The sequence below is a fragment of the Acanthochromis polyacanthus genome, chromosome 16 (assembly GCF_021347895.1).
Source record: "Acanthochromis polyacanthus isolate Apoly-LR-REF ecotype Palm Island chromosome 16, KAUST_Apoly_ChrSc, whole genome shotgun sequence".
NCBI lineage: Eukaryota > Metazoa > Chordata > Actinopteri > Pomacentridae > Acanthochromis > Acanthochromis polyacanthus.
The window spans coordinates 6668405-6692739 of record NC_067128.1 but is presented as its reverse complement, the minus strand read 5'-3'; the positions used below and the strand labels follow the sequence as shown (position 1 = coordinate 6692739).

At 41.0% G+C, this 24335-nt stretch overlaps 1 protein-coding gene across 4 annotated transcripts in view; it reads left to right on the top strand.

Moving 5' to 3' along the window:
• Positions 1–1035: 1035 nt before the first annotated feature.
• The window catches only part of LOC110959551 (MAM domain-containing glycosylphosphatidylinositol anchor protein 2-like), a 287510-nt gene continuing 264210 nt past the window's right edge, over positions 1036–24335 (top strand). For 2 of the 4 annotated variants that reach the window (XM_051960691.1, XM_051960690.1), the window contains exon 1: positions 1038–2802. In XM_051960691.1, the coding sequence (XP_051816651.1) occupies positions 2730–2802 (73 nt within the window). In that variant the 5' untranslated portion in view covers positions 1038–2729. Of the gene's footprint in view, positions 2803–24335 lie in introns of all 4 variants that reach the window. The other 2 variants (XM_051960688.1, XM_051960689.1) reach the window with 2 other exon arrangements.

The following is a 24335-nucleotide window of genomic DNA, read 5'->3' as shown; positions in this document are numbered from 1 at the left end:
TCAGTGCAAGATAAATTTACAGTTTTGATGATGATCAAATGTTGGATTCTGTCATGGCTGCTGTGGTTCTCTGCTGTGCTTTTTATTGGATTTTTTTTAGTGTTGTTCTGAAAATGTATGTACAAAGTTGTGCTAGTAATATAAAGTTGACTCTTGAATACTGAAATTAGACTTACTGTCTGATCTTTTCCTGTATTTATTGAGTAGCCTTGTAATCAACATTAACTGTAGCTGCATTTGCCTTTAAATGGCCATTTTTTCCTTCTTTGAAAATGTGCAAACATGGTGATTTCTAGACTTAAGCCACCCCCCCCAAAAAAACAAAATGTTTTGACTCAACAAAAATGAGTTATGACAATTCCTAGTTCAACCAATAAGCTGTACTGTTTTAGAGATATCAATCTTTCTTCTACAATCAGTGGCATTTAAATGACCACCCACTTGATGGTTAATAATAAAGGATTTGGAATCTTGAACTCAAGTTGAGGAAAAAATTAATCATCAATCCAATAGAGTTAATTTCCAATTAATTAATCCAGAAATTTCAGTTTAAGCTGCACACAAAATTAATTTGATCTAATTACCAACATTATTAAATCAGTACAACTCATCAAAACAGTGTTGGCACCTTGAAAGTTTTATCTAAATCCAATAAATTACTTGTTAGAATGCATAAAGAGCAGTGTATCTTTAATATTTTGATGCTTACAACTCCACTTTACTTCAATTTGAGTAACACAAAATGCGTATGTAGTTCCGCTTACAGATATTCCACATTGAATCCTTCAACGATGATCATTAAAGAGTCACAGAGAAGCTTAATTGGGTTTTGATTTAAAGCCACGTGTCTTTATTGGATGTTTGATCAGGGATCAAACTGTTGGGTTTCTGCCATTCATCCCCAATTTATACGAAAACTATACCGTCGTCTCCTTCATTGGGGGAAAATATGATCCTAATTAAAACCATTTAATTGAAATTGCGTTGCTAGGAAACAAGCTACAGTCCAAGCTTTTAGACTCCGCCGGCTCTTAACACTTAAAAAGGATAAACAATAAAGTGGACCCATTTGGAGTTTAATGTTCCTGTCACTTTGAAATCGTCTCTATGACCACTGACAGCCATGAGAGTGAAACCCATGGTCAGGATTTTTTATTTTATTTTATTTTTTAATTTTTTTTCTGCACCATTCTCTCGCAGCAGTGAAATGGAATATAATTAAATGGATGTTCTGGTTGTGAAGGAGCCTCCTGGAGCTGCCTGCAGGACCCCTGAGGGCTCTCTGGGACTCCATTTGGGAACCACTTAGCCGCACCTCTTCAGAACTCTAGAAGTTAGATGTGTTGGTGGATATAAAATAAAAAAAAAAAGTTGCCATAAATATGTAGGCCTGTGGCTGCAGCATGGAGGAGGAGAAGGAGGAGAAGCTGGTTAGACTAACACAGACATCTCACTACTTCAAGCCAAATGAATCAGATGGAGCAGATGAATGCTACATGACAGACAGCATCTCATCCTCCCTGTCTGATAAAGGAGGCCTGCTGAAACATGAGCAGACAGGAGTGGAGTCTTGCGTGTTTGCTGGTGATTGCAAAGGTCTGTCAAAGCTCGATCTCCTGAATTCCAATGGTTCCACCCCCCACCCCCCCCACATCTTCTCTCTCTCTCTCTCTCTTCCCCTCTCTCTCTCTAGCAGCTGCGCCTCTCATGCCTTTCCTGACGCTGAGCGAAGCCTCCCATACAGATGAGCGCTGGAAAGCCACGCACCTCTTGACGTAGCCACAGACCGGTTGCGGTTGCCACTCGGTCTCCGTAGCACGTATTGCGCAACGTGACTGATGCTCAACTGGCACCACGGCCGGCGCATCCGGCTCGCAGCGTCGCGTGAATCCGTCGGTAAAGTGGTCCGGAGGCAGCAGCAGCAGGGGGGAGGCATCACCGAGGAGAGGAGGAAGAAGAAGAGGGGGGAACCGACCTCCTCCGCCGCCGCCGCTGCGCTCCTCTCCGCAGCCGGACTGGACCCTCCCCTTGTCATTGCCACAGGGAGAGATGCGTCGGGGGTGCAGTCGTGATGTGACTGTGTGAGCGCCAGAGCCCGTCCACTGTACCAGCAGCAGCTTTTTTTTCTCTTCTTCTTCTTTCCCCCCCTTTTTTGACGACTTCATCGCAGCAGAAGGTGAAAACTGACACTGAGAGGAGATGACGGCTTCGTTTGGCAGCGCGCAAGCAACGCGGCAGCAGCGGCGGCAGCAGCAGCAGCAACATCCACGGAGCGAGCCGTGACCACAGCTGGAGCCGAGGAGCTGGATGTTTGTGAGTCCGAGCCGAGCCGAGCTGCTTTAGTCTGAGCCGTCTTCGCTCTAAGTCCAGTCTGCTTCACCGGAGCGCACCTGCCTGGAGGAACTGATCAGGAGAGGTTGCATTTTTTGTTTTCTCTTCCTTTGCGCTCTGAGGCCGGGCTTTCTGCAGCCCACTCCCCTGCCTGCTTCCCCTACATCCTCCGCGGCGTCTCTCCAGCAGCTCCGCATTTTTACCCCCACCTCCACTCCACATCCAACCCACCTGAGTGTCCCTCTCCTGCGCTCCTCCGGTACAGATCTGTGCAAAAAATAAAATAAAATAATCAATCGGAGCGGGCGCCGCGTCTATGCACCTTCAGCCACGCCGCCCCAGAAAGGACTTTCTTGCTATTGAGAGCTGCTTGGATATGCAGAGATTAACGTGAGAGGATGGATCTAATTATCTGTGTTTTGGGGCTGCTGGCGCTGATCGTGGAAGGCATCCGTTGCCAAGGAGTGTATGGTGAGTCTGTGCAATTTTTTTATTTACTCCAAAATGTGATCATGACCTTGTCAATAATAATAAAAAAAATCCCCTAAAACCCTCTAAATCAACACTTAGAATTAATTTCAGATGACACATTTCAACAAATCTTGCAACGTCAACTCGTGCAGAGGTTGACAAAGCAGGTCTGAATGTCACGTTTTGAGTGAGAGGCTCCAAATGTTCCTGCAACCCCGAGGTTATACAGCAAATCGCGTGTGTAGCCAATCATGCACAGCCCCCTTTTCTCATCCAATCCATCACTCACAATGGTCGCTGCTAAATTTAGTATTCATGGGTTATTACATTGGAACCTGGTAGATAGATGTGTCTTGAAGCCTCTCACACTTGCCTGCAATTCATTTATTAATAAAAAAGGAAAGGTGTCAAATGTGTGTTTGAATGTTACCATGAGGAGGATGTGTGGAACCCTTCAGTATGCACAGTCATGGATGCTTTTTAGTGATCTATCTGCCCACCTCTTCCCTTGTGTCTGTCTGTCTGTCTGAGTCTCTCTCTCTCCTAACAATGAGCACACATTTCTGTCTGTGTTTGTGCAACCAGTGGCACAGATGATGTCTCATATGAGGCGTCATCCTCGCAGCAGCAGCAGCAGCTCTGTGAGGGCACATTGATTCCTGAACACTGGGACATGCAGGGAAACCTTGAGGTGCATAGATGTAACGGTGCCTCTGACCAAAGCGAAAGGCTGAGCTGGGAGGTCAAGCAGAGATTGTGTGTATCCGAGGCCTTTGCCAAACACTACAGAGAGCTTCAGAGTGTGTGTGTGTGTGTGTGTGTGTGTGTGTGTGTGTGTGTGTGTGCGATGATGATGTAGCAGGAAAGGTTAGTGTGACAGGAACAGTCATGGTGCTGCGTCTGACCAATGAGGGTTTAATCCATCCCTTCCCTCCAGAGGAAGGAGGTGAGGGAGATCATAAATCACAGCGCACGCCGGGGCAGCTGTGGCATGACTGCTCAGATATGTGCACAGTTATTCCAATTACCGCCCTCCTCTTAGCACCTGTTGCAGACGTATTTCGCAGCATCTCCAAATCGATTTTTACCTCATCGGCCCAAACCTCTAAGCACTCATTAAGGCAGTGCGGGGTTTGTATGTAGGCGTTGTTGTTTGCCGAATCCCTCCAAGCCCAAGGGCAAAATCTTCCGATCAAACACTGACGTCCTAAGAAATCATTGCCTTTACTTGATTCAATATCCCCGTCTGCTAAATCGGTCTCTGCATGGGATATACATGTATTCAGGGCAGACGGGCATGACGCTAACCGTCAGAACCCATCGCATGAATGTCTGATCAAAGCTATGGATTCTCGGTGTGAGCAAGCTGTGCATGCTCATTAAGAGGAATCCTATCCTATAATGTTCGACGTGGTGTTGCTACATGTGGACTTGAAGCAGCAGCAGAAGGGACAGATGGAACTGTTTGGGCTTTTAACGGTCTGTGTTTGGATGTAAAGCCTAAAAATTCCCCCGAGCACAGTCCCCAGCTCTTTATCCCGTCACCTCCTCTACAGCAGAGCTACAGCGATTAATCAATTCATCGAGGAGTTGTGAAGTTTTCAAAGAATCTGGGGCTATTTTGCTAATTGACTTAGTTGTTTTTAAGGGAGAGAAGCCTAGATTCTCAGATTCCTTCCTCATAAAACAAGATTTTTGTGATCTTGGACTTTTGGAAACAGTTCTCTGATACTTTATGGATCAAACAACTAATCAGTTAATCAAGAAAGTTCCTAAGAATAAAAATATTTAGTTACTTGCAGCCATATTCTTTAGTAAGTGTTTGTATAAATCTTGGTTATGCTGTACATTCAGGCACTTTAATAGCTAGACGAGTACTCAAATATCACAATAACTTAAAGTTTCTCTCTCTGGTTGTCGATCAAACTACTAAAGACTCACCTTTGTGTATCAAAGTTACATATTTAGAAGTTTTATTATCATGAAAATCATCTCTTCCTTCTTTAAAATTTTTTGGGGAATGTCTAGAATGTGTGGATCTATGTCTACATGCACCTTTCTTCAACTTAATGCAGCTCGAGCACGCCAGCTCACCTGCTATTCTGCTCAGACAGCAGAACTCCTCTGTGCTACAACATGGGAAGTTGGAAAACTGGAATAATTCAATTTTTAACCAGAATAATGACATAGAAAGCTCCATTCTGTGGCCTTATGTAAATGGTTATTTGGGTTTGTCGTCAATGAAACTCTAAAAACTCTGAGACTGTTTTTGATAAGCTGCAGTTTCGACTGGAAATGTTTGACCATTGCTGCTTCTTTCGCTTATGATATGTCTTCTAGCATATAAAAAACACCATATGGACATTTTAGCAAGGTAATAACTTGATTTCCAGTAAAGGGCGTCTTTAGTAACTCTTATTTTTACTTGTCAGAGGTGTTAATTTCTAGATGTGTCCTAATATTTGGCAAAAATAGATGTATCACTATATCCAGTTAGTGTTAAATACTTCATTTACTCCAGGTTTTTTCTCGATTTGTGTGTTACGTCTCGCATTAACTTGTCATACGCTGTGTAAAAGGAGCTGCAGGAAAAGACATATCTGTGCCTCATGTTTAAAGCATGCTGCACCTCTCCAGGGAGGTGGTCTAAATGCAGATTTATTGGCAAGGTTCAAAAGTCAGCATTTGTTATTGATAGTGGCATAAACATTTGCATGCGTGTTGTCTCCTCCCTGTGTTTTCACTGAAGGTTTTGAGATATGGAGGCCATGAGAACTGGTGTGTGTGTGTGTGTGTGTGTGTGTGTGTGTGTGTGTGTGTGTGTGTGTGTGTGTGTGTGTGTGTGTGTGTGTGTGTGTGTGTGTGTGTGTGTGTGTGTGTGTGTGTGTGTGTGTGTGTGTGTGTGTGTGTGTGTGTGTGTGTGTGTGTGTGTGTGTGTGTGTGTGTGTGTGTGTGTGTGTGTGTGTGTGTGTGTGTGTGTGTGTGTGTGTGTGTGTGTGTGTGTGTGTGTGTGTGTGTGTGTGTGTGTGTGTGTGTGTGTGTGTGTGTGTGTGTGTGTGTGTGTGTGTGTGTGTGTGTGTGTGTGTGTGTGTGTGTGTGTGAAATGCAGAGAGGATGACATGTAGCAGCACCAGTTACCAGGAGTTTTTGAAAGGAGGCAAACGTTGGCACTGGTCATATCTCTGACAATCACAGTATCATAGAAGCGCTGGAGATCCTGCAAATTGCATTTTCAATATTCATAACACTAGATTTCATCATCTCCCTTTTTGTTGCATCTCCTATCTTTTCCATTCCCTGATTGCTAAATTGACCCGAGAGCAGACGAATGGGACGTTTTGCGAAAATGAGACTTTCAGCGATTATTTTTATCCCCGAGCATCGCCATACGTCATGGCTGCGGACTAAATGGCGGAATCATGATGTAGTAATGAAGAAATCACATACTAGTGTGTTAAGTGGTGCTGCCAGAGTCATTAAAGAGGATTGATGAAGGCTAGTCATCCCTCCATGACTCCAGGCCACAGAGGGAGAAAGAGAGACACCACTGAAGTACAACATCTGCTCCTCTCTCCCACCTCTCCTCTATCTTTTACTATTCTTTTCTTCAAGTGCCTCTTTTTTCATCACTTTCTCACACACACACACAATCCAGGAGATTGCTCTATTATGTCGACCTCTGCTCATCTCTCTCACACAGATCCAATAGGCCAAATGTTGCTCCTCCATCGCGGCAAACATCCCAACCCATGAGCCTGCCAGATATTCTCAAATGACATTTATGTGTAACGCTGCTCACAAGCAAACTGTGCTAAATAACATTATCAAAAGGCAACAACGGAACACGACTCGTATGATAGCGCGGATATGTTGTTTTGTGCTTTATCTGGAGATGTACCGCCTTCAGTATGTTCCCTTTGCATCAAAGTCAGTCGGCGACAACCTCCATGGGATGTGCAGATGTTCCTGATCTCGTTTTGTGTTTTGCCACAGAGGAGGAAAAAGTTCCTACTGCTTTTTCTGCCATCCCACTTCTTTCCCCGTCTCTCTCTCGCTCTTTCTCTGTCTCTCGCTCCCTCTCGTTTGCATTGAAGTCCAAGCAATTGCTGGGGTTTCTTTTCATGAGCCCCGGTTCAGACGCTTTGGCTTCTAAGCTATGCAAATGCATTCTGCCAGTGAAACTAAAGCCGTCTTTGTTGGTTCTCAGAGGCCTCCTCCACAGAGTCCTTCATCATTCCCTTGGATCGGGACCCTCACATTTCCCACCGTAATGAGACCACGGATAACTCTATCTTTTACTCCTCCCTCCCACTCTCAGTCCCTATTTCCCTCCCTGTCTCACTCCATCCTGTCTCTCCCTCCGACTCCCCCCGGGGGAGTGGCGGATGGACGTCTACAGTATATGCGCTTCAGTCACAGGCAAATGAGGATATACAGCTGGATAAGGCACAAAACAAGCAATTTGTTGCAGTGGAACACTTTGCTGTGCACATTGGGGATTACTATGTACCCCTGGGTGGGGCTTCAGAGAGCACCAACTTAATCATACCGAATGTCAGTTCTCTTTAGACCCAGTCCTCGGAGACTGGCGCTGAGTATACAGTGCCGAGACAATGTTTGAACTTGAAGTTGAAGCACTCCTGCTGTGTTCCATATTGACTGGATAATCTTTGACAGTTTTGCTTAAACACTCTAACACAATGCAATTAGATTGAAACAGCTGTTTTTCTGTGTGATGATTTGTGGAAAGCAGGCTTCATAATCGCTCCATGTTCACATTAAATGGGTGCTCTGCCAATTTAGTGTTGCATGGTCATAAAACTGGGGAACCAATGAGTGAATTTTTTTCCAAAATGGTCAATATTGCTGCAGCAAGGACAGAAATGTTTGGATTTGTACTGTTGCCGAGCACCATTTCCATTTTGAAACCATCATTTCATTCAAACCTCCAGAATAGTAAGTGTCGACATCTTTCAAACTCCATACTAGGTCTAAACAATTGATTAAGATATTATCAAAATCTACATCTAATCACACAGGCTGCAATTTTTTTTTGTAGTGTGTCACACACCATTATGAATGAATCATTGTGGTGCTGTAGAATGGCTTTGGCCTACAAATCATATTCTCCAGATGTTAGGGAATATGTTTTTTTGGTTTAGACTGCGGCAGAAATCACTATATTTTTGACAAAAAAACAAATGCAAATAAGACAATTTGCAATAAAATAATTTTTTATTATGCAGTATCTGTCAAAGTAATCAACATAGTTCTTTTTTTACATATCATTCAACCCTACTCCATGCTGCTTTTAACATCATCTCGTTGTTTCCAAGTCCGACCTGAGATGAGCCCACAACCTGATCATGACAATCAATTTTTAGACTTCAGAAAGCTCCTCTGGAACCACAGAAGATATGAAGCTTTTACACTAATCTGCTGCAACATTATAACCACCTGCCTAATGTTGTGCAAGTCTCCTGTGTGCAGTCATTAGCATTAACAATGCTGATTTTGAACGATTGTTCGTAGCTGATGATCGGCAGCCAAATTTATCAATAGTTGACGACTTAATAAGACAAAATTAAATCTGCAGACAACTTTTTGTGTTGTGATGTCACTGTTTAAAATGCAATGATGTGTGACATCAGTTTGCCTACAAAACTAAAGCTCTGGCGTAATGGTGTTAAGCACCACAGGAGACTTTGTCATGGTCTACCTTTATTAGCTAAACTCCCACAATCCTCCCTGCTTGCCAACATGGAACTGCTGGTCATCTAAGTGACCACCTGATTTTGTCACTACAGCTTTAAACAGTAAAAGGCGCCACCTAGTGGCACAACCAGGTACTATGGCTAATCTACAACGCGTTTTCTGATGCGGCATGTCTCTCTGCTTTATCGGTTTATATATACAGTATATACCCAAGGTTTCCCAGCAGAACATTGGATTGCACTGAGAAGATCAATGTTAGTCACTCCACCAGTAGTTTTAATGTTGTGGTTGATCAGTTTACATGAAACCGTTTCTGTGGTTTGCCCTTTTAGTTTTCATTCTGTGACTTGCTGCTTTGCAGTGCAGCCAAGAGGTCATGTTGCCTGTGGTTATGGGTGTTGTGTGTCTGTGTGGTGGTGTTGGTGGTGTGACTGAAAGGATGCCACTCTCAGATTTGGCCTCTCTCTGCCCTTTTTAGCTATTTTCAAAGATGCAGCTGCGCATAGTTTGGCAGTAAGCAAAATGAAAAATAGAGCTGTAAGCTTCAGGGCTGTACAGTAGCGGAGACTTAAACAGCATTGTCAACTACCACAATGTCCTCCGCACGGAAAATAAGCAATTCACTTCACTTTTTCCGCTGTATAGTTGAAAGCAGAGATAGTCGTGCACAGAGGCGAAGAATGGAATACATTTTCAGTAAGGATGTTTACCGAGTGTAATATGTCTCTTGGTGATTTGCGATCAGAACTGCAAAAAAGAAAGCAGGATGCAGCTTTGCCTGCTTTGTACACATCATGAACAGCTGTAATACTTTCCTCTTTTCTACTGTGAGGATTTGGATGAGTTCAGGAACACAATTTACCTCAGGATCATTCAAGGCCAAATCCCTACCATGGCCCAAAGAAGCTTATTGTAACCTGGCCGGCTGCGTGAACTGCTAAGCCCACATCCCCAAACCCTGAGCTACTTGTCCTCCTCCACACTGTGCTGAGGACAGAAAGCTACTACTAATGATCTTGTAGTCATTCATTCATTAAGTCCCGTTCTGGTGCATGAGTAGCCCAGCCTTGTGTCCTGGTTTATTTAGTAATTCTGCACTTTTAATGAAGTCTTGCACGGCCTCTAACCTGCAGAAAAGGCTTGCACCGAACCAGAACTGATATTTCCCCCTTTGTCTCCTGACATTCTAACGAACTGGCCATTTATCATCTGGATCATTAAAAACAAGATTTAAATCTTAAATGTCAACCTCGGTCGTGCTAATATTACCTTGTACAGCAGCATGGCTTTTATCTGTAGTGATTCCATTTCTCGTAATGGTGTTAATTTCCTCATGTTGACGGACACGTGGTTAATCTCTAATGAATTAAAGCAGCAGTATCTTGCTTTAAGAAGGCAGACTGGCCTTTAGGTTTGCTGTAGTCGTAGTGTGACATATGACAGATACAGATATCTGGGATAAAATGCCCTTTGGCTTTGCAGGGTATTTGCTTCTACCTCCAGTTTCAGTCTCTGTTGCTGTTTTCATGAAAAAAACTGGAACATTTGTGTGGAAACATTACAGTTTTAATCACACAAATGCAAGTAATTAACATTGAGTATTGACCATAAGTGTTGTAAGCCTTGAATTGTGTCATGTTATCTTTGTCCTTTATGCGATTACATGGCTGAAAGACTCACAGTTGGGACAAGGACTATAATGTTATATTGTTGTTGTTGGTTCATATTTGCATCTTTTGTATTGATATTAGCCAGCATCAGTAGCCTCACTTTTCTGGGAATGATAGTTCTGTATGTTGAACTGCATAACTTTGACTGCCACGCAGCTAATGTTATGTATTATGGTAGGATCAGTCTGCATTGCCCCACCATCTTTTTACTTTCATTTTAGACCGAAAACTAAGTTCTGACCAGTTTTTGTGCTCCTGCTAACTAGTCAAAAACTGAAACTTTGGCTTGCCAAACTTCCAAATATCAAATTCTACTGACGTCAGAGGCTTTAATAGTTGGTGAAATGTCAACCAAAGACTGTATTTTGAATAGAAACAGGAACTTTCTGGGGCCACAATTCCAGCTTCTTTAAAAAAAAACAAACTGTGACCTTTTTTCTTTTTCTTTTTTTTTTTATGACATTCTCGAGGGAAACTAATTAGAAATTTGGCCTCTGCTGGAACCATTTAATCTTTGAAATCTGCAAGAAAAAATATCATGGGGGTAGTACTTATATTTCCAGAGATACTGAAGCCTTCAAATGGCTTCACAGGTTTTTTTTTTTGGTTTTTTTTTGAAGGTGAAAATATATAAAATATGAAACTTTCAAAATCCAGCCCCAACATTTTACAAGACTTAGTTTCTGGGTCCAGATGAGATGTAGGTCAACTCTGAACAAAATCTAAGCTGGAGCAGCAACATATTTTCCTGCATTCTGTCTGATTTGATATGGAAGATTCATGGTTGCCCATATAAAACAATATCAGCAACCTTTGCTGCGTATAAAAACATAAATGCATTTACCCAATATTCAACAAGTGGAGATTTTCCATTTTAGACTGTGGTATCGGGACACTATATACCGATACTGATTTTTCTTTTCTGTCTACCATTTGGTTTAAAAAAAAGCCGTTTTCTTAAGAACAGGTGAGAGGTTGCTGCTGTTCCATGACCCAATCCCAACCTCCACACTTGCAGATTTTATGGCTGGTTCGTGCTTGCAGGCTCAGAGATGTCCGAGTGGTAAAGTGTCAAATGAATCAGTCAGATTTTGTGAGTCTGCATATCTGGAGGTTTTCCTGAGTGACTTGCCCAAAGCATGGATGGTTGCAGAGAAAGGATCTGTTTGGGAGTTTATCTCTAAGTTGATTGCTTTTTTTAAAATATTTTTTGCATTTTCAATCAAACGTCTGCAAGGAATTCACAGATGTTCGTGATTTTCCTGACGTTTGGTTTCTATGTTTGGTTTCCGTATGTCACGAACAGCGAATGATCAACTGAGCAGCTGATCAAACTGGAAATGCAACGCAAATCCATTTTTTTTCCATTTAATTACATTTTTCAGGCAACATTCACTGTCATGCTAGTGTTCCCCATTCCTCTTTTTAATACCTTCTCAGCCTTGATGAACTCACACGCTCCAAAACTTCAGCTGTGACGTCAGTTAAGTCTGGGAAGGTTTAGTGATTAGGCCTGAGGGTGGAGATTGGGACTGAGCCCATGTTCTCAAAGCCCCAGCAACGAACGCAGCCCTCTTGCTTTCCCTAATGAGACCTCAGTTTGCTTGTCTCAGGAGTTTGATTGACGTCTCCCTCACCGGTTCCTTTTAATAGCTTGTCATGACTTTTATTAGTGCATAGATTTTGGTCAACCAAAGTGTCTGACAAGAGGAATAATAAGGCAGTTAATGAAAACAGCTGTCAGTGTGCAAAGAGTTTAATTTGGTTGTAGTGGAGTAAAATGGACAACGCTTGATTCTACAATGTGCACTTGGGAAATGAATATAATGAAAATATTCATGTGAAGTACCTCAAAACAGAACTGAAGTGCAGTACTGAAGCGATGTGCTTGGATGTCACTGATTAAAGTCAAAAACTGATTTAAAATCTTAAATGTTAGGAGAGAATTCTGGCAGAAAATTTGGTAAACATAGATCCTTAATTCTGAACAGTGAATCCCAGCATTGTTGCGCCACTAGAAGCCTGATAAGTATAAATTTTGCTGCATGAATATTATAAAACCATAATTTTTGTGGTTTCTCGAAGCCTCAAAGGTGAAGACTTTGGTTAAAAAGGCAATGATCATCTTATGAGGTAAAGCTTCTGCTCAGTGTTTCAGTTTTACATTTACATTTCCACTTTTATATTTTCTGCACAACATATAGTAGAGTTATATTCGGAATGTACCAATAAATGTTCATATATGCCATGTGTTATAGCAGAAATCCCACTCGCGGGTTTATCACACTCCCCCATGAGTCCAACTTACTGTATGTTCATGCTTTTATCGCGCTGTCTTGCCTCTTATGTACGTTACAGTTTGGCCAGCTTGTGAATACTGTATGCTGTGTGTGAATGGATAAAGACCAGATGCAGAGCGCGAGGGCTGCAGCTGTACGTGCTGCATGCTGATAAGAGGAGATCAAAATCCCTTCAGCTAGGTTTATAATTTGTGCATAAAGAGAAGAAACAGGTGCATTTATGCCTTTAGAGGGGCAGAGACCAAGTGAGTCCTTTTGTTTGCTGTAGAGCTAATGACTTTCTAATTATTTGATAATTGTAAATGTACGATTGAACTGTAAAAATACATGATGTAAACTGATAATTCATAACATGACCATCTGTTAATAGCATTCTACTGTTCCTATCAAGATTATTATTATGATGAGTTAGTCTAAAAGATAAAATATACTTTTGCGCTCGTTTCAAGTGTTGCTGAGTCTTCCTAATGAACAGGAGACTTGGCAGCTAAGATATATCCGCTTTACTGTGTTTGATGTGTTTTAGTATCTTGAGTTATCATTTCCATGATTGGCATCACTTCAAATCACAGGGAATTATACATGCTAGCCAGCTTCAAAGTGACGCAGACGATGAAAGGCTTCCCGTTGAATATGAATGTCTCCTCCTGTCTTTCTTTACGCATTTCATTCAATTGAATTGTCTTTGTTAAGCCAAACTGGCAGGACCCGCATTTACACACATGAAGTACAAATCACTCAGCAGTCCCAATAGAAGGTAGCTGCTGACAGGAGCAACAGGGCGCCTTTTAGCAGCGCTGTGGAGGAAATAAGGCAACAAAAAAAATGAGAAAAGAAGCAAGCCAGTAGAGGATTGGTGCGTTGTGGCACCCACAAGAGGCTAATGCCAACCTTCAACTATGTCACTTCAGCCCACACAGGCATCCTAAGTGCTGCTCCTGTGAAGTGATGTCTGTTGTCATGGTGACAGTATGTGAGCCTGGCATTGCACGTCCTCTGACTTCCCCGATGCCTCCCTCCCTCGCTGCCTACCCACTCGCTCATTCTCTTCTTCCCCTCACATGCCAGCAAATCAATCGCTGAAACAAATGTGAAGTGATTGCAGATGTGAAAGCTCCTCGCAGCGGCCTTTACAATTGTGCACGAGAGCAGATGAGATGGCTGTGAAAGGAGGGAACCGACGACGACGAGGATGGGAGGAGGCACAAGGAGAACGTTTGGAGGGAGGAGAAAGAGGCTGAATCCGTCTCTTCCAAAATCACCACCATTTCGTCGCTGTGAGGCAACGGCAGGAAATAATGCTAAAGTGTCTCTGACAAGCTGGAACGGTGGCGAAGTAAACGTGTCGACAATGACGCTGTCGGTCCTCTCCGAGATTCAGAAACCAAACTGGACAGCAGGGGGGAACCGTCACATGGAGAACCCCTAGAACCACCATCATACTAACACCTCTGTACCCAACCAAACACAGCTACACAACACAACACTCGTATCTAAGCTACAGTGGGGAAAAATAAAGGTGCTAACTGGACTCAAAGATGGATCCTTCACAGTGATGCCGTAGAAGAACCATGTCTGGTTCCGAAAAGAACTTTTTAGCGAACAATTTTTTAAAGAATTCTCAAAGGCGCCTCAACAAATGATCAACTATGGTTACTTTTAGCACCATAAATGACCCTCCAACAACATTCAGCAAATTAGGTCAACAGTAAGATTTTGCACAATTTTTTCCATTAGAACATATTCAATGTTTAAGGTTCTGGACTGTTGGTCAGACAGAACAACATACTACAAGACATAAGATTTGGGAACCTGTGATGAACATTTCTTGCCGTTTGTTGCTGCTTTATAGATAAATTAATTCATCGATGCAAATCTAGTAAGTTGAATAAAAATTAAGAACCTTCAGTAACCACATAAAGTATACAAAGAATTATCCTTGAAATACAAAGGCCCGTCAGTTGATGATGGTGCTTAGAAGAACCAGAGAGCCTTCTACAGAACCTACTGAAAGCCATGATTTTGCTGAGAGTCATCCAATAAATGGAACTAAAGATGGCTCTTCATGGAAGAACCATTTTTAGTTCCACAAAAAACCTTTTGCAAGAGCATCTTTAAAGGATCAGTTAAGTGCCTCAAACAACCATAAAAAATGGAACTACAGCAAAAATAGGTTCTTTAAAGAAGAGTTTTCAAGGTAGTTCTTTGTGGACTCGTGTGGCTGTATTTTAATTGCAGGTATGCAGAATTTTTTTGGGAAAAATAGTCAAGTGTCAGAATTTTGGGTTTCTTCCATCAGAACACATTTAATATTCTGGGGTCTGGACTGTTAATTAGAACAACTTCTTACAATACAGCTGTTTGGGACTTGAGTTTGTTTTATGATGCTTTGTAGATCCAAATAATCAAAATAAACAATAATTTAGAAAATAGCCTGCAGAATAATCAATGAAAACATTGATTAGTTACACATTTCTTGCTATAACTTGCCACCAAACAAGGTAACATTGTTTTCTGAAGCTTTATAGACCAAATGAATAGTGGAACTAATAATTAGTGGTTCCTCCAGGCACCATACATAGAATCATTTTTAAGATTATGGTTAAATTTCGATGACAGTACTTGATGATCATTTTAAGCCCGAAAATTCAAAGTAAGAATTTGCCAATGAGGGTTCCTTCCATTCAAACACATTTAATATTTTTGTTGATTTCTGTTGGCGAGACAGAACAACATGTTCCAAGATGCCAGCTCGATTTGGGAAACTGTTTTCTGATGTTTTATAGAACAAGTGATCCATCAGTAATGAAAATAATGGTGAGTTGCAGTTCTAGTGTTATACTCTTACCTGCAACCAAACAAAGAACAATCAGTACTCTAAAGAATCACATAATGCACGTGAGGATCAATCTCTTAAAAAAACAGGTTCTTCAATTGGTGGAGGTGCTTTAAAGAACTAGAGGGCCTTCAGAAGAGGCATTATTCTTCTGAGAGTACATGTTTTTTTCCCCTTCAAATCCAGTCTTTCCCCTACTGGCAGAGAGTTTCGCCACGGCTCTGCAGAGGCACTGTGAAATTTCAACACAGATGAACATGCAGTTTGTGTGAGTGTGGGAGGATGTGTACTCATTTTCTGTGTGCGTGTGTTCTTTTTCATCTATCTAGGGCAACACTTTGCTGAGATATTAATTTAGCAATGTGATTTATGACCACATTCACACATCAGCCCATCTGAGCAAGACTCATCATGGATGGTGCCTCAAAGTGCCTGTGAACGTGTGATGCAGTCATCCTGAGCGCTTTCTGCACTTGGATTTACACTTACCCCTGATTACACTTACTACACCTCCTACCCTCTGTACAGGGATATCCAACTGTCTGCTAAGCCCTTTTTTGTATTATTTAGCTCTCTGTGTATCCCTCAATAGTCTGTAAAAACCTCATTCTTCTAACAGGAATTCACATTGTAATAACTAATCTCTTTAGCGTCATGCTCTCTTCATCTCTTCACCAGACACAGTATATCCCAGAGGCTGTTACACCCATGGGGATAACCTCAAGCCGTGTGCTGTCAGTTAATGGCTTCCTATGGCAAAGCAAGCACAGTTATCTTGGAGTCTGCAAAGCACTGAGCTAAATCTCAATGGAGAAAGAAATCTCAGAATGAGATTTAATGCAGATCTCGCCCAGTTCTGATTGTCTGCCATCTTCCCCTTCGTCTTCATTCAGGCTGCTGCTGCTGCTGCTGCAAAAAAAAAAGAAAAGAAAAAGGCTTTGCAGTTCATAGCCATTTTACCTGGAGATATATTTGTACACTGTGGGTGTCGGAGCCTCGCATCAGTTGCCGAGAACAATACACAGATAATAGTCAAATAAGTCCAGAATCCGGGGAAAAACAATTTAACTCCTGCTGCGTTGCCTGAGTCTCCGCACAGTCTGGTGCATCCACTTAGAAATTCAAGCTTTGGCCTTCAGTTATTAGCTGTCCAATTTGGCTCTTGACCCAGTCTATATGTGTCTGCACAGCGCGATGTGCGCTTCCTTTTTCGAGAGCTTCTCCCTCGCCACGAACGGCAGAAGAATCAGCCCACGCTTTTTGCCTTCAGTGAAATTCTCACTTGATTTGGTTCATTCTCCCCTGGCCTCAACAAAAGGCTTGCATCACGTATTCATGGCACAGATTTTCTTTCTCTCTGAGTCAGTCGCTTTCATTCTCTCTCTCTCTTTTTTTGTATCCAGATGTTTTTGTTTGATAGGCAAATCAAATCATTACAATGACATACTTAGACTAACACGAGCTTTGCTAAATTAATGCTTTGCATAAAAAATACAAATCAAATTACTGATTAATTCAGGATTGCTGTGACGTGAGAGAAATTACATTATATGCAGGATGTGTTCTAGTTGGAAATGTGGCGCCTTTCTGAAATGAATTTTTGCACTCCTCATATCTGGCGACGCTCAGGGTTAATACATATGTTCTGTATCAATTAGCAAAGTGTGATTATAAAACAACGAAATCTAGTTAATTTCATTGGTTCTGGCTTTGAAAACTGCAAAACTCACATGTCCATACATGTGCAGGCAGAGAAACATGTCCTAATTCGTCTTTCATGTCAGATTCATGTGTTTCCTGACCGAAGCCTGAAGGGAGCCTCCTCAAATGTCATATTCACAGCTCGAGATGACCTCCTGCCCTTTTTCGTTATTTCTGCTTCTCCTAATTTCTCTCCGTTTCATTTCCCTGTGCCCTGACGTCGCCTTTTTCACTTGCAAGCAATACTATCGTTCCTTTTGTTTTTAAGTTGGGCCTTTTCCTGACATCTAAGGAATCTCCATTGACTGACCATCCATCCATCCATCCATCCATCCATCCATCCATCCATCCATCCATCCATCCATCCATCCATCCATCCATCCATCCATCCATCCATCCATCCATCCATCCATCCATCCATCCATCCATCCATCCATCCATCCATCGGCTTCCCATCAAAGGTCTCTATACTGAGCAGAAAAGCTTCCCTCAACAGCAACTTTTCCTCCTACCTCAATTGGGGGTCAGCTGATTGTGTGAAATTGTATGTCAGTACTGGATTTATAGTTGATTGTTTGGAGGCTGCTGAGCTCTAGAGACCTGCAGAAGAACACCAACATATGAATGCATATGTTTCTCCCATATTCAATCAAAAAATTCATACATACATAGTTTCCCAAGTGATTTAAACATTGCAACTTCTGAGGATTTACCAGCAAACATATTTTCTCCACTCTAAGAAGTAATGTGTTTGTTCAATCTTTGTGACTCATGACGACTTCTAATGAAATTATGTTCAGCCAACTAACTGCGCTGATTCACAGGGATTAGCTTTTCATTTTCAATCAAAGGTATTGTTAATTATCATTGACTTAATGACTGGTAGCATGGGTTGATTACTTATAATAATTAGGTTGTTCCAAGTAGTTTTTCACACATTTAAAATGAACTTTTGTCTTACCAGCATAAGTTTTTTTAGGCTGTGTTTTTTTTGTTTTGTTTTTTTAAATTAACGTGATTCAATTTGATTTTTGAAAGTAGTTTTTGCTTTTTGCTGTTTTTTTTTTCATGTAGCAGATTTTAGGAAACTCATTCATCAACAAACCTGCTAGCGATTAGCTTTTTTTTTTTTTTTTTTTTAAATTGAACATCAGTGTGGCATCTCAACACGTGATCTTTAACTCTTGAAAGCAAAACCTACACAAATTTAAATTCCCCCACAAATTATATGAGCGAAAAGTCCCAAAGATGAGCAAAGTTGTCAAATTAAGCTTTTACCATTGTTTTCTGCTAGCTGAATATGACTAGCACTAGATATAAGCAGTAGCATAGCATTTTCCATCAACTATATTCGCAAGTGTATCCTAAACTCTGCACGTAGGACCACTATTGATCATATTACAATTAAAAATATTTGTAAATTAGTTGCTTAGTGGAATTTATTTGCCAGTTAGTCTACAAATCCTCTCACAAACAGTCTTAACGGCCTGTAGTTGTCCAGGCAGAATTAGTAGACAGAGACCTTGAAATCCTAAACTCAAAGCAGCAAAAATTGAAGCTATCAAGGCAATTTTATTTAGTTACAACAACGTGACTTTAGTATTAAATCAGCTAATATGGAAATTTCAGTTGAAATTACACACAGTGTTAAGTTGCTGCAATTACCAACATTATTATGTCAACTCAACTCATTAAAAACATTTCCAACTTAAATGGTTTATCTGAATTAATGTATTGGAGTTTTTATATTGCAATTATAGATTTAATTAAACACCGGGAATAAGTTCTTTTTAATTAAGTGTAACACTGAAAGTTTAGCAAAAGTTTTGACTAATTTGAATTTAAATACGCACCTCTAGGTTTGAGTTGTTGTAGGTGTATTTACTAAATGTAATTTTCCCCTGTAGTGACCCAGGTGATTTAACTCTACACAGATATCTGAGATTTATCAGCTTCAGTAAAGAGAATTGCTGCTCCAGGCTGTTTCATCACGTTATTAAAAGAAATGACGAATCTTGTATAATTAAAAATGTAGCACAAAATCGATTTCTTACCAACGTGTGGTGAAGTACGATTTCCCTCTGGCTTTTGGTGCCCCTGTTTTTAGGAAAGAGGAAGTATTCAAATTCTTAACCTGTGCAGGTAGAAGTTTAAGGAAAAAAAAAGTTAATACATTAATTCCGGGATGTTTTAAATGAGTTGGTTTTTGCTGCGCTACGTGTTTGGGCTGCTGATTTGGGACCATGTAGTTATTAAAGTTTGTTGGTGTGGATATTAAACGGCTTGAAAATCCCAGCTTTTGCCACAAGAACAGAAGATTTCAAAACAGCTTTGAAATGCACCAATAAACCTTCCCATATTAGTGGATCCGCAGGTCCCCTTGGCTCATCAGAAGAGCCCATGCAAATCCGGTAATAGCTTCTCTGAATGCATTAGTAATGCTCTCCATAGAGGTGGAACCTGGGTGGTGTTTCCATATTGCTATCCATATTTATATCATAAGCCACATAACAACACATGCTGATAATATTCATGAATTCTGCAGCACTAGATCCAGCAGAAGCAGAATAGTCAAATTTGGCTGCAGCCTGCTCTGTGGTCGGAGAAGTGGGTGTCTTACATGTCGATGTATGCGTGGGAGCGCGCACGTGTGTGGAAGAAAGTGTGCGTCTGTTTGTGTGTGTGTATTCCCCCATGGATTTCTGTGATGCTACCGAGGTAATTGGATGTGTGACGCCCACCAAAAATCCCCTTTAGCCCTGGGCAAGCGCTCTTTCAATCCCAGCATGCCTCTGTGGAAAGCACAACCCAAAGGAAGGCTTATTCTTTCAACTGGCAAACATCAAATGGTTCCCTGTTCTCTCCATCACAGCCACAGTCTCTCTGCTCCGCCGTAGCATCAGAGGAAAGCCCATTAACATGTAATGACATGACCCTACACATGCGTGGTGGCCGTGGAGGAGCCCAGGATGCACGCCCCTGCTCGCTGCTGCAATTTGCACAGTTAATAAGTGTTGATTTTGTTCTTTTTTTTTTTATTTGCAGTGACAGTTATTTGGGGATTAGATTTTTCTGTCGTAGTGCAGATACAGCTCTGGGGCAGCAGCACAAAGAGTATCAGGAGTGTTAAATTACCCCAGATGGGTGGAGATGTACCTCAGCCCTGGCAGAGAGTCAGGATTTAATTACAGCGGTTTGGCTACTGTTGCCTTTTTTCCAAAAACTTTCATGATGTAGAAAATGGTTGCGAGCGAACACATCAATATTAGCATGTAAACAAGCAGGAAAATGAGCAATTAGCTGATTTGTATAGTATCGCATTATCATACTAAACAGTCATGAGGAGATGAGCCGCTGTGTTTGTGATTGTAGATGGATCAGACGTGGCTTATGGAGTTCACACAGCTGCTGTATTTTAGGGCTGCAGCTACAATTATTTTCATTATCTATGAATCTGTGGAGTGTTTTTTTTTTTTTGGTTTAATGAAATGTTACAAAATAAGGAAAAATGCAAGTGCAAAGGCATGTTTGATGTCTTCGAAACAGTTTCTTTTGTTTTACAAGACCCCAAAGTGAAGCTTTATCAACTGATCTTCCACAAACTGAAAAATGCTCAAACAATTTCCCAGAGTCCAAAATGTCGCCAATTAAATTGCTTCTTCCGTCCAACCAGCAGCCGAACACCTCACAGATGTTCTATTTCAGGGCTATGACGAATAGTTGGTTCAATGATCTTTTTTACTATGGATGATGAGTCACATCCTCCAACACCGAAGAATCCTTTTCCGTCTTCTTTTCAACCAGGATTTAGACTTCATATTGTGAAGCTCATTCAGTCAGGTTTACTTCTTGTACATACCTTCTATCTTTTCCCATTTGGACTGTTGTTATTCCTTTTATTCATTCATTACTCAGTCCTCTGTCTTCAGTTGCTCAAAAATTCCAGCACTGAGACTGTAAACCAAAACTATTAAATTTTTTACCAACTTTCTTTGACTTCCGGTAAAGCAGAAGTAACTGAATTAACACTAAAATTTCATAAACGAAGTCTGATCCGGTCATCTGATGAAGGCCTTTTACCCATTTTAACTGCTGGAGTTGGTAATTTTATGCTAGTTTCATGTAAAATTTGGATTGGTGCTCACGATTTTATCAGATCTCTAGATTCTTTCTGTTGTTTTAAGCATTAGAAAAGTGAAAACTAATGTGTGTCGGTTCTTGTAAACACTCTGTCTTTTGTTTTGTTTATTTGGTTCATGCGTTTTAAGTTCTGATGCTCTGCTAATATATGAAGCACTTTGTAGCTGAGTGTTTGATCAGCATGCATTTTGGAGGCACATCGGCTCATTATACAGCACTTATTGAAGCTTTATTCTGCATGACGGTGTTCTACAGTCACTAGACCATTAACCCTCTGAACCCATTAACCCGCTGCCTGGTGTGAAAAGCATGTTGTCTGTTTAAAAAATTGCCAAAATTGCTCTATTTATCAGGGCCAGACCCTGTGAAAATGGAAAGAATCATCGGATTTGCAACTTTCAGATGAGCTACTCTTCGACATGCTGTTCCATTAGAAAACAAAACCAAATCTAAGATTAAAATCCAGATATTTCATCAAAATCCCTTCATTGTACATGTTTCATTTAAAAAATTTTGCAAAAATACGCTGTTTGCACCAGCTTGTGTACAAAAGCAAAACATTCTGTGGTTGGCACAAGTGAAAAACCAATGAGGGTTTAATGAACTACCAGCAGTCACAAGCCAAAACTTTGGAGGCTTCTCAGTTGAAGTGCAGGCTGTGTTTACAGATCACATGCAAAAGAACAAAGTCAGTGCAACTAAAAAAACTCTTGGTAGTTGCAGGATATAATCATACAGAATTGGGCATGGATGAGTGCTTTATAATGACTAATAAATAGCTAATATGTTTCTTATATGCATGCTAATGAGTGGTAGTAGTTTATAGTGAATATGTGCACCTTTGTATAACATCATAGTTATTCTTTTTGTTAATATGACTACTGATAGTGCATTAGTTATTTCAGAACTGATCATGGTATAATCATGAAAAATGTTTAAAATCTGATTCTCATTTTGGAAGCTGGTTCTCATATTAGCATTCTGATGTTAGCATTTAGCTCAAATCACTGCTGTACCTGCACAAATATGTAGCTGTGTGGGTACAATACAGGAAAATCAACTAAAAGAGCAAAATTCTGTTTCAGGAGTAGTTTGTCTACAGCCATGGCCATAAGTTTGGACACAGCATGACTTACTATGTCTGTTTTGATGTCTATTACAGAACATAACTAATATTTTTTGACAGCACCAGTTTAATTAGTCAACAAATCAACAAGGGATATAATATTATCAATAAATTCCAACAATTGGAACAACTTTGTTCCCAAAACATAATATTAGAAGAAAATAACAAAAAAATGCAGTACTTTCACAACCGAATTTGGTAAGAATAACAAAATGACACCAAACTCTTTTGATGTTTTTTTTAAAATATGAAACTTAACATAGTTCTCAGGAGTTGTGTACTGTATTGTAAGTGACAATTTTGTGGTATTTTCTAAGATTCACAAGCCTCATAGTACTTGTGTCCAAACTTATGGCCATGGCTATACATGTAAAGTTAATTTAACACATAATATTACACTGACGATGTAGAGTGCTGGATTTATTATGTTTTAATTGGAGTTTATCTTTTCTGTCAAACACATGTGAGAGTGGTAATTGAGAAATTGAAACCCTTGCTATGTTAACATAGCGGTATTCTTTTTTTTGTGTGTCTAAAAAACGACTTTAATGTGCAATAAATTTAAAAAAAATAGTTTTCAATTAATTCTCTTACCTAATTGAGAATTCTGATATCCAAAGCAGCTCACGGTATCCCTCTGCTTGCTGCCTTTTCAAGTTACTCATCTTTTCCTCCTGTGGTGGTTACTGTTAATCCCCTGTGTAATGGAGAATGTGTGACGTTTCCTCAGCGCACCAGGAACGCTTTTTTAAACTGGAAGCCTTATTAATAATGCATCGCAAAGAGGGGTCAGAATAAGGTTTCTTACTCAAGAGGATTCCTTGTTTGGCAAATTTGATCTTAACTGCAGGTGTGCACTAGTACTCACAGTGATACACCTCACAGCAGGCAGCCCCAACACACACGCACACACAAACACAAGGATGTAATGGAGTACGTTCTGTTGAAACTATCATGATCTCTGCAGCTGCCAGTGTCTGACATGTATATGTGTGAATGTTGTGTGTGTGTGTGCGTGTTAAATGTGTGTCTGTGAGGCATTTGTATGCGCTGCAGGCTCCTTCATTGCCTGACCTCCTGCTGAATCACACACTGCAATGGCCACTGGCAGAAAGAAGGAGGAGGAGGATCTTTCCTTTCCCCCTTTTTTTTGTTTTTTTTTTGTTTGATTCATCTCTGGATATTTCCGCGACCTTGTTTCTGTTTTGTGAAGAAGTTGCGTAATGCTCGGCTGGAGGTTGGGGTGCAGGGCAAAGGGGTGCGGAGGCAGCGGCGGCTGCAGGCAGGACACTGATCTAAACTGTGATGACAGCTGAGGCTTTCTCCCTCTCACCTCCTCCACGCTCTGGAGGGGAGGTGAGAGTGTGGTGACAGAAGGAAAACCTTTGAGACAGAGGGGTGGAATTTCGTCACTGCCACGAACACGGTTTACCGGTAGAGATGCGAGTGAATAAAAGAGCACCCTGTGAACCGTGCAGTTCATTCACACATACACAGAAACAGGATCACACTTGCATGGCTTTGCTTTGTTTTACTCCCTCTGCTATCTCTCCCTCTCTCTCTCTCTCACATGCAGGGAAAACAAGAGGGAGAAGGCCTCTGACTCATTTATTTCACCATTAAGTGGCTTGTTGTACATGTTATGAGGTTATTTGCTGCAGTAGAAGTGGGAGTGAGCCGCGATGATAACGTCATTAGAACGCCGAGAGGGGAACAGCTGTGGGAATTGCTCATTGCCTTGTCTGATGACATAATATGCTAAAACTCAATAACTTAACGGCATAAGGTCACACACACACAGTCCCAATGCAACAGAGATTGCTGCAGCTCTTTCTGTGTTTTTTTTTTTTTTTTTTTTTTGAGGAAGCTCAAATGGGTTTCGATTGTTAAATGAAACGATGAAATTAGGAGCGAGCGATATTGATAGAAACCTCCATCACAGTACATATAATTAATTCAAAATGAGTTTGTTTTAATCCAGTGAAGTAATATCAGACGAATCGTGAAACTTCATCTCAGCGATGCACAAATCGTATCAAAATCCA